Source organism: Gymnogyps californianus, chromosome Z (genome assembly GCF_018139145.2).
Source record: "Gymnogyps californianus isolate 813 chromosome Z, ASM1813914v2, whole genome shotgun sequence".
In the NCBI taxonomy this organism is placed as follows: Eukaryota; Metazoa; Chordata; class Aves; order Accipitriformes; family Cathartidae; genus Gymnogyps; species Gymnogyps californianus.
Window position 1 is genome coordinate 80,709,572 of NC_059500.1, and position 16,100 is coordinate 80,725,671.

General features: G+C 43.2%; 1 protein-coding gene across 1 annotated transcript in view; it reads right to left on the minus strand.

Moving 5' to 3' along the window:
- Positions 1-13,878, minus strand: part of LOXHD1 (lipoxygenase homology PLAT domains 1) — a 79,609-nt gene extending 65,731 nt beyond the window's left edge. The window contains exons 1-9 of the mRNA XM_050913348.1: positions 13,864-13,878; positions 13,339-13,531; positions 12,351-12,511; positions 9,268-9,568; positions 8,581-8,735; positions 7,153-7,286; positions 6,081-6,229; positions 4,672-4,776; positions 3,822-3,950 (exon numbers count right to left, since the gene is read on the minus strand). Coding sequence (XP_050769305.1) covers positions 3,822-3,950; positions 4,672-4,776; positions 6,081-6,229; positions 7,153-7,286; positions 8,581-8,735; positions 9,268-9,568; positions 12,351-12,511; positions 13,339-13,531; positions 13,864-13,878 — 1,342 coding nt within the window. The remainder of the gene's footprint in view (positions 1-3,821; positions 3,951-4,671; positions 4,777-6,080; positions 6,230-7,152; positions 7,287-8,580; positions 8,736-9,267; positions 9,569-12,350; positions 12,512-13,338; positions 13,532-13,863) is intronic.
- Between the last annotated feature and the right edge of the window lie 2,222 nt (positions 13,879-16,100).

Below are 16,100 nucleotides of genomic sequence, written 5' to 3' on the forward strand. Positions count from 1 at the left end.
AGACACTCCACTGTCATGAGGGCATGTAAATTCAGGTGTGCCACCTGGCAAACTGGATCCTGTCCCTATCTCCTTTAAATCCTTTCTGAAATCTACAGATTAAAAACACCAGGTAAGGCTTGGGCGCCACTGATTAGCTGCAGGGACTTCTCCTACCGCAAGCAGACACAATCCCTGTAGTCCACGCCACTACCCATAAGCACAGCCTTCGACACCCAGCGCTATCACCAGGATCCGCTCCTGGCCATCCCTCTCCCATACACCACCCACCCAGCTTCCACTGTTTCCCATCCCTCACTACAATCTTCTCAGCTGCTTGTTACCTGCATCCTCCTACGCTGCAGTGACTTCAGTCGTCTTTGCTATTTACACTACAGCACTTTATGCTATATTTCAGATTCAGCATCTCAGTTAGGGTAGAGAGGTCTCTGGCACCATATCTGTTACTGTTGGAGTAACTCTGATTATGCGTATCAGAGACTAATCATTCATTAAAAACCCAGGCTCTCTAAATATGGCTCTCAGGAGAACAGAGATGAAGAAGTTTTCTTCTACAGAGAGTCAGCCTCGAGGTACTTAATATTCTTTCTGCCCAACCCAACGAAATCTGCTTTGCTGTGCTGCAAGTAAACTGGAATAGTTTCTCCAGTATGTAAGAGGGGGAAAAAAAAAATCCTGGAGACCAAAAATCACATGCTACGCATTATGAATTAAAAATAGTCTTCTCTGCTGAAGTCCGCGGCGCTTGCTCTTGTTGCTTGAATATTAACGTCAGCTTAGAACTGAATCAGCAAAGCGGCACCGTAACAAGGTCACTAGCAGCACAACTTTCAGCTGTCAGAGGCCCATTTCATTTACATGGCACTTTTAAAGTTGTATCCCCACAGGGATGATTTTAATTGGACTGCCGATGACATGTTTTCATCGTTTGTTCGGCGTGAAACAATTCTGGCACGAGTCATCATAAAACAAATCAAACGGTTTAAGTTACCTCTGGCAAACTGAAACCCCCACGTCAATAGTTAGGAAACCAGAATGCAGTAAATAGCACAGTGGGAATGGTTTAAACGGTGAAACAGCCTAAGCTGACACTGAGCCTGGTGCAAGCTTTCTGCCCGAGAGGCCCGACTATTTTCAAAGGCTGAATGTGGACTGCTGACAAAAATCAGATTTACACGAACTATGTACTCAAAGGCATGATATGCCAGAAACTCTTACATCATTGTAATATACAGGGACATTAATAAATTATATAGTCAACATCTGCATCAAAATACATATTGACTGGAATAACATGGAAAAACCTGATGAGAAGCACGTACAAGGTCTCTGGGTTATATTCACTCCTATGAACGTATTCACTGTATCTATCTACCAATTTATTTTTTCAGACACAAAGACTATTATGTCTTCCAGTTGACTGGCAAAAGTGAGGAAGGGAGCAAAGAGTATTCCTTCTTCTGCTCCAGACAGTTTAGGTAAAGAAAGTAAGACATGAGAAATAAAAAATAGCTTGGTCAAAGCATGGGAGAGGCACAAAGAGATGATGTTGGCAGATCCTCAGAGAAGAAAGACGATTTCAGCTTACAGACTGCAGGATAGGAGGATCTGGATGTTGGAGGGACAGCCAGACAATGTGAAGGAGACCTTCAACATGAACCACAGTGTTGACAGCAAAAAAGAAGGAGCCAAAGCAGCTGATAGTCTTCTGCGTGATTATTCTCACAACTACTTATGAAGAAGGAAACTGAGGCAGAAAAAGAGAGATTGGGCAGCTCTAACTTTTGATGTCTAAATAAGGAACTGCAGGAGGGAAGGCTTTTGATACCGTCAATGCATACAATGAGGGATGCAATGAGACAGGGAGACAGCTTTGGTGTGAACAACTTGTCACTTGTTCAGAGTGACCTAGGAAGCACCTGGCAGGGCATGGGGTGGAAATCAATTCTCAGGTTCCAGACCTCGTACCTCATCTTTGTGGCATCCAACCTAATGAAGGGAAAAGGCAGTTTTGATAGTCCCCTGAAGGTGGGCCAGGAAATGTTTGTCAACAACTTGAAATGAAGGAGATCAGGGAGGGACAAGTCAAATATAGTTCCAGGGCTGTGAATTCCCTGCACACAGTCAAGGATGCACATGTGAAAAGGGAAAGAGAGGGCTACAAAATAAGTCAAATGATATTTCCAGTCATTTATTTCAAGAAAGCCATGTTATCTGATTCTTGGTATTCTGGAGACAGGAGAAGAAGTTGCCTGAATAGAAGAGTTTGAGGTGCCTTAGCAGACTTGAAAATTATAAGCTTAGTACTCAGAAGGAGCTCCCAAAAGACACTTGGTTTACCCCAAACATTAATTTAGAGGGGAGTGAAGTGAAGAGTAAGGAAAAATTGGAGAACACTAAAAGAGGCAGACTGGTGCAACACTATCAGAAAAGCATCACACTGAAGAAACTCTGGAAGAAGGTCTTTCAGCAAGGGAGCGGTGTGCAATGCCAAAGGCACTGGGGGAACCAAGGCTTGGAAGCAAGACCAAAGTGTCTGCTTTGACAACAGAAACAGCAATATTAGAATGCAGCAAGATCAAAGGGAAACTGGAGACAAGGAAGACAGCTTGGAATGGGTTGAGGACTTGGAGATGAGAGGGCAAGAGGGAGCAAAAAGACAATCATACACAGCCACATGAATTCTAATGACTCTCCGATTTAGCAAATACAGGAAATGTTAGTCTAGAGCACCCAGAGGAACCTTCCTGTAGTAATTGGAAAAGTTGGCGTGTGATGTATTTATAAATTTTTCAAAGCCAATTCAAGGGAGAGGCCAAGCCTATAAAACTGCATGAGCTAGTGAGATTTTATCTTCTGTAATGATGGGTGTATCCTGGGGAAATGGCATTCTGCTCACATGGGATATACTCTGTTGTCTGAAGTTCTGCAGGGAAGATAATTCTCTCAATGGCTCCATCATCCTCCGATTTATCCAGCCAACGGCCACAAGGGAACTTGAGGCACTGTCCCAGTGATGGGGCATCAATCTCCACCCATTCCAGAAACCAGCCAGTTGAATTACCTGTGGTTGGAGAGATAACAGTGAATAATCCACAAAGCCTTTGCAGACAACAGCAAATGAATCATTGCATTTCAGACCTCTGAGAAATAAATCTTCCTCTCTTTTGCCAATAGAAAAATAGAATAGATAGCATAAAGATCATTGCAAGTGATTGTCCAGGTTTGAGCTAATGTGCTTTACATTTCTATATGTGTCAGGTTAAAGATGTGCACGTGGAAGTGCTAGTTACTCCATCACTTACTTAGATTAATTTGCCTTTGTAATAAGGCAGAGGCGTTAATCAACAAACATGTCCCTTGGTGCCCCATGGGGAAGGAATCCATGTGTCCTTCCACTGCTTCCCTTGTTTGTAGTAGAGACACAGCCATGTCTAAAAAGCAGCCAAGACTTGATGATCAAAACAACAAAAATATTGATAAAGAAATGAGACAAGTCTATAGGTCCCATGTGTGACAAGAAAAAATACGAGGTTTGGTGATGTATGAGAAATCTCTCTAAAGATGTGGCTGCAAAACTAAAGAGCCTCTTGCAGAGAGAGAGGTTGCAAAGCTACCTGCAAGTTGCCACCACTGTAGTCTTATTGCCACTGCCATGGGAATGGTATTAGCAGCACAGATAGTAGCAGCGACAGCCAAAGTGACAGCAAGGGTCTGTCACCAAAAGGTAAATTACGTTTGGGGTCTCGGAGGCAGGTTATTTTATACAGCAATGTGCCTAATGCACTAGAAATACTACCTTACAAAGCAGATTATCTTACCTTTATTGTCGTGGCCTATCTTGATTTTTTTCAGGTCTCCAATATCCACGGACTCCACTGTAAACTCATCTACCTTCCCACGCTCAAATTTGTTCTTGTTAATCTTTGAGGCCTTTAGGCTGACTATCCCTGTTGTGGTGATGCAAAAGGACATTGTTCAGCATGTGAAAGAAATCCTCTGGGAATGTCAACAGTGGAACGAGGGAAGCGGCTAGAACGTAAAAAATGGCTTTTCATCTCAAGATCTGAGCTTTGTCCCTCCCTCTGAACCCAAACACATATCGACACCCAACATATACAGAATTCCTTTCTTGAGTGATCCTCTGGCAGTGCCACAGGGACAATGCTGTTGTGTTGCGTTCGCAGCTAAAGAAATTGGTCCTACCCATCAGTTCCCTGTCACTCACAGGCAACCAAGTCACTGCACACACAGCTCGGCTGCTTCCAAGAGGATTTGCTCATCAGCTGATTAAATACTTCTGGGCCACTCAAAGAGGCAGAAGAGAGCTGGATTTCAGGAGCGTGCTGATTCATTGCTGAGGAAAGCAAATCGTTCACCACATTCGCTACTCAGTAATGTAGTCCCAGTCAACTGTGCTGTTTCTATAATTGAAACTAAAGCCTTTGGATCGGCAGCTGGTGCAAATCAGCATCGCAAAGTTCGACAGTGATGTACAGCAGCTGGTGGTACGCTCCCAGTTATCACGATGTATGCAGAGACATCGAGAACATGAAGTTGTACTAAAAAGGAGTGAGGAATGGGTATCGAGGAAACAAAAGGAAACCAGGACCTGTCTTTTCAGGTCTCCAGCAGTGAGGTGCTATCCTGTTCCATCACGTGAAGCCATACCTGTATCATCTTTACTTCCATAGAGAGTGATGAAGACGTTGGCATCTGTCCCAGCATTCTTCTTGTCCCCGGTTTTCACTTTCACAGTGTATGTTGTTGATTTAGCTGTCAGATAAAAGATCTTAATTTAAGAATGTGAAGTCTAAGCAGGAATTAACTCTACTTTTCATTGCACATGTGTGTTTGGTTTGGGTTTTTATTTTGACCGATTACAGCCATGTTGTAATCTCTAATTCCTGTTGTGTGCTGTGGCAGCTCCTGGGGTGAGCTGGGCTATCTGGTTGCAGAGTCTTCTCCTGCTCCAGTCATTCAGTACATTGTTTGCATATCTACAGATAAGAAATGTGCTCAAGCCTTCCCATTTGCTTCCTGGGAATCCATAAGGCTCTTCAAATCTGCTTCTGCCTATAAAGCTATTTCATTAAAAAAAAAACCCACAACACCCCCCCCCCTTTATTCTAATAGCACCAAATAATATATGTGCATATAACACATACCAGAAAGTATGTGCACGTTGACATATACAGTTCATATTCATGAACACACCCTTCACAATAACATCGTCAGGGAGGTTTCTATCACACCATCATCTAGCAAGTGCAGTAAACTCATAAAAATTGTTGAAAGGTCTAATATAGTCTTCACTGCGCTGCAAAAACCTACTCAAGGTTTCCAAACCAGCACCTTTCTTCCATAGTTAGACACATGTTTCCAAGATGCTGCTCAGCCAGAAGGTCCTCGTGAACCAAAGGGCTATCCAATTTGTGGAAATTTGTTGGCTATACAATTTGTGGAAATCATTCCTGTATTCAAAAGCATCTGAGGGGGCAGTTTAACACCTTTCACTTGCAGTGAAGCCAACGGAAGTGCTGGGCACTCAGCACCTTTCAGCTTCAGACCCAGGAGTGGGTCATTGCTCTGTGGTTACCGTGCAAAACTATGTACAAGAGAGACAAAGTTACTTCGGAGGACAATGGACACAAGCAGCAAGATGGAAAGTGAGACAGATTTAGGTCCCTTCCCTTTCTCTGGTCATGTTTGCTCTCTGCTCGGCTTCATGTTGAAATGTTTAACCATTCCATTCCATGATGTGAAATGGCTGGGATTTATGCTTTAGATATTAGCAACAAACGTGCATTTCAGTTGAGAGATGATGACTGAACATGTTATCCATGTTCCTAGCTTTCTCAATTTGGGTCCAATCTTGCAAGATGATTAAATCACCTAAAAATGAGGAGTGTCCACTCCTTGCTGGCTGACATGCACTTCACGCTTCATTCACACCTGAAAACTTCATGGCTGGGGCAGAATTACTCACAGCCCACTGAATGCTAACTGCTAATGCCCTCAGCAGTGCTAATAACTCCTTTTCAACCCCACACTGGAAGAAATACAAGGCTAACATAAACCTTTCTGTTCCAGGCCCAGCGTTGCAAGAGACTGGCCATCATTTTCCGAATCTTTCTTTACAAACGCTTCATCCACTGGGACCAGCTCCCTGACAATCTGACCGTCATCTTCCTCAACTGCTAACCACCGCTGGCATGGAAAATAATACCTACAAGAATGACAGCAGCACCCAGCACTTACACAGGACTTCATAGGCTTTAATAACATAAACAAGCACAGATCAGAGGCTACTTAAAAAACCAAGATTACTCAAAGCTGAACGATACATCTGTTTTCATCCTTGAGCTCTGGTATTGCTTGTGGGAACTAAATCCATAAATAGGTTAGTGAGCACTTACTGAAAAGTGCTGTTTCTGAGCTGTCAGCCCACATGACTGATTTCTTTTAGTTTTCACTCCCAGAAAGAGTTAAATAACTCGAGGGAACCTCCAGTCTCCCAGGCATTTTACGTTTATGAAGAGTGGACCCATCTTGAGGTCCTTGTGAGCAGTCCCACCCACCCACCAGAGCATTGTGCAACTTTTAAGCGTGTGACTTCGAGCATGTTCCAGCTCAAAGGCAAGCCCGTATTTCAGGTTTCTAACAGCCTAGGCTTTGCTCATCCAGCGGTCTGTGAAAATCATGGGAGTTTGCTTAGATCAGGACTTGCTTTTGGCCCAGATCTTTGCATTAGGTGCAAAAGACAAACCAAATGTGAGGTCAGGGACTTCCACAGCGGAGCCTTGAAAGGAAACACAAGTGCAGGCTTTGCAAGGGGACCTCTTCAGGAGGGAGAGTCCCTCCCAGGAGAAACAGAGAAAAGCTGAGGTTTCCTTCCAAACACTGCTGGTTCCCAAACTGCAGAGATGCTGGGACAGCAAAACCCCACACAGAGGCACCCCAGAATGGCCCCGCACTCAGTATAAGCGCACAGTCATCACAAGGCTCCCAAAGGATGCCTGCTCCCTGTGAGTTGGTGAGGAGCTACGACGATGCCCTTCTGCATCTCCTCTGCCTTCCCACGGTTCTGCAGGCTCCTGAGAACGTGCCCCCTTTTCTGACTGTATGAAAAGGGTGCGACAGGCTGCTCACGTGGTGCTCTCCTTGGGGTCAACAATCTCTACCCTCTCCAGGAACCAGCTTGGGCTAGCACCAGAGTTATCGTGGCGGATCCGCAGCTTCTTCAGCTCACCCAGGTCGATGGCTTTGATGGTGAACACATCCACCTGCACAGGAGGCAAGAGGCAAATGACAGTGTTTCCCAGAAAGGGGGAAAGAAAGGCAGTAAATGGCCAAGGGTAATCTTTTTTTCCCATTAAAACAGAAGGTGTTTGTAAGTCCCCCTTGTATTCTTTGGGTGGATGTACTAAAATAACTACAGAGCTGTGAGCTCTCCCATTAACACTCATGCTTGGCTCCTACAGGGCAGTAACAGCCATGGGGCTGCACAACCCTTCACTCTTTTCTTTACCTCATCCCCATTTCAGCTTCCTCTAGGTTTAACTCATCTCCCCTAAATCTCATTCCTTTCAGGCTTAGTATTTTCCCCCAGATTGAATCTGGAACTGGACACAAACGTATTGGCTCCACAGAAACTCTCCTGTGCACCTCCACGTGCTTTATTTCAAACCACAGAATTTCTTCCTTTTGTCATTTACTACAACCAAGAGGTTCATTTATTAGCTGTATTAGTGTGACAGGATGGTCTTTGTTATCATAATACTTTAAACATCTTAATGTGATTAACTTGTTGGTAGACTTGGGGTTTCTACTCCCAAGAGCAGAGAACGTTACATTTGCAGCTTGGAGCTCTTCCCACTGAACGAAGAACCATGTGCAGGTTGCAGTTTCACCGGTGCCAAGCTCATAAATCACAGCTAACAGCTTATTTAACAACCTTAGGCTCTTTTTTGTGATTGCAAGTTTTTCACAGCTGCTTATTGTTTCCGTAATTTTTCGTTATTCAGAATTATTCCTTGAACAATTCCTGGCTATAATAGTAGCTTGTTAATTGTTCATAAACATTTTTATGGCAAATATTCAATCTACAAGAGATGTTGTTTAATCGGATTGGATTATAAGGTAATTATAGCACACCGTGTAATATTGCTTTTATTCCCTGACTGGTTGAGTAGAAGATTTAGAATCATATTTGCAATCTAAATACTGACATACTTGAGCTGCCTCACAAATACTCCGTAATATTAATTTAAAGTTTGTGGTTGTCAAGTATTCCTGACAGGAAACGTTATTACCAGAATGCTTACAGGAAGCAGATGCAAAAGGTGGCTCCAATGTAGAATTGGTGTTCAGCTTATTATTCAATGAATTTACCCTGGAAAATGTTTTGAGGCATTTTACTTTAAATAATATATTGAAGAAATAAAACACATCTGAACTTTAAGCTGAAAGAAGGCGGCAAGCCTTGCAGAGAAGAGACTGTAACGAATGGCCAGCATGATAACTGAGAGAGCTCTGCCAGCCTTCTGCTCGCTTGAGGGAGTTGAGTTCATGCATTACCTGGCCCTTTTCAAACTTGTTGAGGTTATTCGACCTTTTCAGCTGGCGCTCACCCGTGTCTCCTCTTCCTACACCATAGATGCTCAAGAAGACATTAGCATCCGTCCCAGCCCCCCACACATTCCCAGTGAGAACATGGACTTCGTATGTATTCTCTGCAAGTAAAATTGCAAAGGCAGATCAGGAGAAGCCCAGAAATAGCCATATTTCATCAGATCTGTGGCTCACCATGAAAGTATGTAGCCCAAAAGTGCCGGCGCAATCAGCTCCAAGAAAGATTTTGTCTGGAGTTTGTTTGCATCTATCTTAAAACATGAGCAGCTCCATCTTTCTCCAGCCCTTGTCATTAACCGTATAAATAGTTACAGCTTGCTAAACTCCCAGCCATAGTTGCAACTTGTGGGACTCATGACCCAAGTGCCCCAGACAAGCCTTGGAGAATCCCATAGAAGTCCTTTAGGATACTCCCGTTTCAGGCTGTCTCCTCCATCCTCTGCCTTGGTTTAACCACAGTCCTCTTCCTCCCCAGAGCTGATCAGCCAAACCACAGTGTAAGCTACACTGCAGGCCTGGGGCAATGGGATGGCTGGGGGGCCATAAAGGGTCCTGCAAACACCACAGTGTGGTTATCGTCCTTCATGCAACTGCTGTATCCACACACACACGCACATTCCCTCTGATATTTACCCTCCAGGGCAGATTCTCCATCAGGCACCAGCTCCACCACAAGCTCCTTATCTCCTTCATCTTTAGCCAACCAGCGGTGTGCCACAAACGTATAGACTTCCATTACTTCTTCCACCTTGGTCTCCTCTTCTTCCTCCTCATCAGACTTCTTCTTTTTCTTCTTCTTCTTTTTGTCAGATTCCTTCATCTTCCTGGCAAGCCGCTTCAGCGTGACGCTTTCCAGGAACCAGCCATCCCCAATGCCTTTCCCATCATGGCCTATCCGAATCTTATAAATCTTGCCAACATCTGCAGCCTCTCTCTGCCACCAAGGGAAAGTCAGCACCCAGGAGGATATAAGACATTTTAACTTCATAAAGTGTGTTCTTAAAAATGAGGAGACTCGCCTCTATCACCCAAAACATCTAAGCAAGGATAAGATCAATTTTTTATGCAAGTTTACCTTTACTTTTTCCTTCCTGTTTTATTCTTTCATACTCTCCATCGCCAAATCTCATCTGAACAGACTGAGCTGAAGACATTCAGAGCAACCATGGCGAGGATAGGGGCTGAATCTATATTTACTGGGCTCCCTACTTCTCCATTGCTCTCCTCACCAGTATTGTCTCTATGTTGGCATTAAAGATGAATATGCCAAAATATCATTCTAGTTTTTCACAGATTCTCAGTGCCTGAGGTCTTTTTTTAAATGAATAATAAGATACATTTAATACTTAGCACAAGCCATGAACCAAGCAAGAAGCAATAACGGTACAGCGAAAAGGCAGTAAACTTGGACTCATATAACCTGATCTCTGACATGGACCATGGGCTTGGACTGCCCTTCTCCTTCCTTCTCATCTGGAAAATTAGAAAAGTATTTTCTCACTTCGCTCGTGGGCAGAGAGGATACAATCATTAGTGATTACAATGCATCAGTGGCAGAAGACTGTATCAGTAAGAAGATTTCCATCTCTCTAGACAATACAGCAGACACAAAACCTTTTTGGTTTAGATTATTTGTCCGGATTACTACTTAATGAAGTTGGAGAGAAGGTTTTACTCCACGCAGTCCTTCAACAACCAATGACTTGTTTTTGATGATTGCTTATGCTGTTAGGCAGTGTTTATGTTATAAAACTTGCAAACGTTTGCTTCAGGCTGAAATCTGGCAACTTGGCATATAAGGTTTCAGTCTAGAAGCATTTTTTTCTATAGTACATTAAAACAAAATCAATTGCGTACAAGATGCTTATCAGAAAACTAAAATTGATCCAGCTGTCCTGGCATAAAGGATGTGTCTTTCCTTACACTGCTTTACCCTTAGATTTGCTATAATAATCCTGCATGCCCTATCTGTAACTGATGGCATTTCCTATTAGCATGTAGCTCACAGAACCTTATTCTTGCCCATATCTTTCTGTAAAAATTTCTATCATGAAAGAGATAGAGGATCTGTCTATTAATGCTTCAGAGCTTCTGCCTTGTGTTCTTACAAGAAAAATCGCAGAAAATGGGCAGAACTTTCAAGTCCAGCAATAAACATCTGAGGCAGGATATAAGCATGGCTATGTAACCAGAACACTGTACATATGGCTTTATTATAAATCTGATATTGGCTAATAGCTTTTGCTCATAAATTTTGGAAAGCTTATTTCCTTTAAAATGAGAGAAACCTAACCTTAAAATTATAGAGTCTTTAAAAAGCAAGCATTTATAAGGTGCTAGTCATCTTAAATCCTAAAGAACTCATTAAAAATGGATAAACATCACTAACTCCATTCTATAAAGTAAGAAACTAAGGCAGAAGGAGGTGAACTGATCTCAAAAATACACATTACAAAACTGTGGTAAAGCTGTGGATAAAGGCACCTCCGTTGGGCCAGTGAAAATGGGAAGGATACCCCAGTCTTGACGATTCAGGGGAGCTTCCATGACTAGCTCCAAGCAAGTGCTTAACTGTGATGAGATGGATCCCGCCTCTGTGGGACAGCAAATTCACAAGGAGACCTAGGCACCACCATGCTGAGCCTTGTGCCGTGAGCACGTACGGCAGATGTGCCTTAAATCCTGCTTCCATCTGGACTCTGTGCTTTACTGTCCAGATGTTGGTGTCTCCTGAGGTTACTTCAATACAGAAGGATGTGGCTCTGACATGTCCTGACAGCACATCCTGGCCTTGCTCTAACCCCACATCAGGGCAAGACCTAAGACCATTCCTTTCCCCTAGACCTTGATTTCTCTGGACAGAAAACCCAAGCAAGCAAGCCAGAAAAGGACGGCGGTCCAAAGAAGCCAGGCCCCACTCAGGAGAGGATGCCCAACCACACTGCGGTGCGCACCCGCTGCTCAGCCTTGTCAGCCCAGGACCTCTTGCTGGGATTAACCAGGTCCTGGCTCACACACCTGAGTTACATCTGAGGCTTTTCACCCCTGCAAATACTCTGCTTACTGTTGGGTTGCTCAGAAAGAGGTGTGGACTCTGCAGTATAAACCTTAGATGCTGGCCGGACTGATAGCTGGAGGAGTATGCCGTACACCTCGAGGGCCGTGACTGCGCAGTGCTCGCTGGACCAGTGCTACAGGCAGTAAAACCCATGGGGCACTCACACATTCACAGAAATTACAGCAGCAAACCTCTGCAGGGTTGGGCTGACAACATGTACCTGTGGTTAATGGCATGTGTGACCACAGGCAAAGCCAGGATTCCTTATATTCTGTATGGGGTTTCTTTTTCCCCGACTAGATGAAGGAAAGGGACAATAACATGTGGTCAGGTCCAAAATAGAAGTTTAAGGTCTTTTGAGATCTGCTTTTGAAAGTAAAGGTAAACAAACGCTGCTATTAGACCATATTCTTCCGTGACACCTTTGCTACCAGTCCCTCAGAAGAGGAAAGTCACTCCACGAAACACAAAACTTCCCAAAAGAAACACAAAACCTCTCAAAGATATTGATAGAGGACAGCAGATACCAACAGACCTGGCAATTTTGTTAAAAAGTCAATTGTTTTGTATGATTGGGCCAATTATTCTGTTCATGTCTCAGTTTTGGCTGGTCATTTCTTTCCCCTCATAGAAGTGGCAACGGCTGCCTTCATCATACCTTGAAGATATCTGTGGCTCCCCGTTCAAAGTTGTTCGATCTGTTTTCTAAGGTGATCAATTCAGTTTTGCCAGTCTCGCCGTAAATCTGCATGAAGACTTTGGCATTGGTGCCTGCGGCCCGCACGTCTCCAGTAACTACAGACACCTCGTAGTTTATCACTAGTCCAAAAATAAAGCAATTAAATCAGCAGAGAAGCTCAGATAACAACATTCCCGAGGGCTCAGGTTCAAAATTAAATTACCTTGTCTTAACAAATGACCATGTAGCCGACCATTTGCTCTTGTCCAAACCAAACGTGAGATAACACAACTCTTCACTGAGGACTAACCTAATAGTTTTCCTTTTACAAGTATTAAGCCGGTGTCAGAGGGGTGCAAAATAGAGCTTTAAAAGGGAGTTTTGTTTCAGTATTAACTATAGAGTGGTTAAATGATCTCCTTAATATAGTACAAGGGAGGGAGTTACACAGAGCAGAGATAAAACACAGCATCCTTTCTCAGGATCCCAAGGCGAATTTTAACCACAGCCTTAAAAGAAAATGAATCTACTGATAAAAGTCAAATAGGCAGTAGGGATTTGGTCCTTATTTATCAAACAGCTTCTCTCTTGCAGGCAATGGGGTAATACAGGCAGGACAGGATGTGTGCTGGTGCAGGACTGGGGCAGCGAGGCAGGTAAATGTGAAAAAAGCAGAACCCACTGATATTGGATTGAAGAAGCACAGCGCCTTGTGCTGTCTTACACTGCCCAGGACGTAAATTTTTCATACAATCTCAGGAAAGGGAGATGCAAAACTCTGTAATGTTTTTCCAACTGTTTAGAAAACAAGACAAAAGCAGAATAATTTACTTTCCTCACCAACGTGAGCTCTTTGGGACAGGGACTTTTTGGGTTTGGTATCTAACCTGGTCCTTAAAAATGCTCATAATACAAATTTATTCCTAGCTATAAAAAAGCACACATTTCTCAATGTGTTTTATCTCACATTTCTCAATAGGCACAATCTCACTTGGGTAGACCTCCACCTCCACCCTGCCATCAGCCTCATCTTTGTCGAGCCATCGGTTGCAGGGGAACATGTACTGCCTTCCCTGGACTGGAACGGTGATCTGGACACTGGCCAGGAACCAGCCAGACCGGAGACCCACGTTATCGTGTCCGATCAGTATTCGGTTGATCTTCAAAAAAGCACACAAAAACCAAGAGGGCAGAAAAAACACCAACACAACAGAATTTACTTAATATATAAAAATCTCCTTCCCCTGGCACCCTGTTCTTCCACCGTGTTCATGTAAATAATTTATATATGTATTTAACTATAAACTTAAAACAGTATTCACATGCCAACATGTATGCTAGACTGCCAATGTAACAGTCTATACAAAAAGTATTTCTTAATATCCAATGTAAACATCAGAGATTCTTACATCACATTCAATCCGGAGTGTTATATTGATTCTGAACTCAGACACTTGCACGAAGTACAGAGCCACCTGCAATTAATTCTTACCTTCCCAATATCCATTGTATCTAGAGTAAACTCATCCACTCGACCACGTTCAAAATAATTGCTTAGATCATTATCAGAGACTAAGAGAGGCTCTTTGCTGGAGTCTGCTTTTTCACCGTAGAGTTTGATGAAAACTTTGGAGTCTGAGCTGGCACCGGGGATATCTCCCGTCTTCACGCTGATGTGATAACTGACATCTAAAGTCAGATGAATGTACAAAACACAGACACGTGAGTGGCATTTCCAGGGTTCAGCCAGGCAATTGGCTCCAAACAGATAGAGGGGAAGAGGGCTCCAGCGACAGACACAGAAAGGACTTTGCTCCTCCATTCATGCATCCAGCATCTTAGGGCTACACTGGATAAGCTGTCACACCTTGGAGTTGTTCACCAAAACATAACAGATGCAACAGTTACACTAACAAGCAGAAAATATTCTGTACTCCTTCCTCTCACTGTTAGATGATTAGCAAGCCATAAAAATGAGCTTAGGCAAGTGAGGTGATTTCACTTTTTTTATACTTACAATTTAATTCAATAGCTTTGACTTTTTTCCTAAAACAAAACAAAAAGCATCTCAACCTGAGCTCTGTAAGCGCTGTTTTCTAAAGAAAATTGTAGTATTGGAGCCCTGGTTCTCCAGAAAAGGACAATGTAATCTTTTTGGTGATTTTCTTCTGGGAACGCAAAGTTATTCGACAGAATTTACTCTGCTAAAGCAGTGGCAATTCAAGATCCTTCAGAGAAAGCTATACAAGAAAGCAATTCTTAAACAAATCACAACATTAAAAATCAAAATTTCTTTCTACATATATAATGTTGCAATTATTCTCTTCTATGCAAATTAATCCCATTCATAAACTAGGATTTAAGGGTCAGAGGCATTTCCCCCCCGAGTGACCTACTGCAGCTTCTTGCATAAGAATGGCAAAAAAAGCCCAGTAGATTTACTGTGAACTGACATGAATTATTAAGTAGAATAAAGCAAGTAAATACATGCATACACAGCTCATACCCAGACCTTCTTTTTTCCAAGCTAAACTCACTTTTTAGCATCGGTGACTCTCCAGCGGGCACTAATTCTCGGACAATCTGACCATCATCCTCATTTTTGTCAAGCCATCTGGTTTACAAACAGAAGTAAGTTATCTTTGAATAATTAGGACCTATTAGACCTTTCAAAATCTAGGCTGGCTCCACACATAGTAAAAATCCACACCAGAGTCAAAAAGGTATTTTTACAGGGCTCTGTATCTCTGTTAACTTTGCAGGAGCTTGGCCAGACCCTACGGCAGTCACACTTTAAACCTCCTTTTTTCCACGAAGAGAGATCATGAGAGCCCTGCTCACAGTAGATAAGCATCTGGTGTGATGTCCATCTGTCTGGAAAGCACAAACTCCATAGCCACAAGTTATTCCTGTAAATGGGCAGTCTCAGTCTCTTGAAAGCATTGACCTTCAAGTGACCAGAAATACTTGCAGCCTTTATTACTATCTGCCTTGATTACAACCTTTATAGCATCGAAGTTACTAAAACCCTCTTTTCTTTAGTGTTTGCTTAGTTTATCATCGCTTTTCCCTTCTTTACAGATAAGTATATAACCCTTTTTTCTCCACCAGGAAGGGGAGGAATTTTGTTGTTCCCATTTTCAGGGCTGGGTATGTGGAGGCAGCTGGCACCAGCAAAAGGAAGGATTTCCTTTGTTTTTCAACATTAATCCAAAGATCCAACTAGACTAATTAAGAAAAGCCGGGTACAAAGCAAAATGCAGCATGATCTCAAGGGAAAAAAAAAATCTGAAAGGAAAATGGAGGGGAACCAATTGCTAATCTGGTAATCTTCACAGCTGCTCCTTCAGCCTCAGGGATGAAGGAATTACAGCCCCAACCCCATCATAAGCCATACAGCAACTGTTGTACAACGACAGCAAGGGGCCTGGCAGAGCTTTCTCACTTTCCACTTCAAACCCAGACTGCTGCAGCACTCAGGACGTTCCCGTAAGCGTCTGCTTAGGGTCAGGTTTCCCACAGAGGGACATTGGGGCCATTTCTGTCCCCAAACATCGCGTCGTGAGGGCAGGCGCAGTTCCCAGAAAGCCCGTTTTTCCCAGGTACAGAGCTATCTGCAGCAACATCTTTTGCAGTTAAAAATACTGCTTAAAACCAGCGGGGGTGAACGAAGGACAAGTGAGCAAGCTCTGGCAGGTCGTGCACGGTATTTAAATTGCTATAATAATT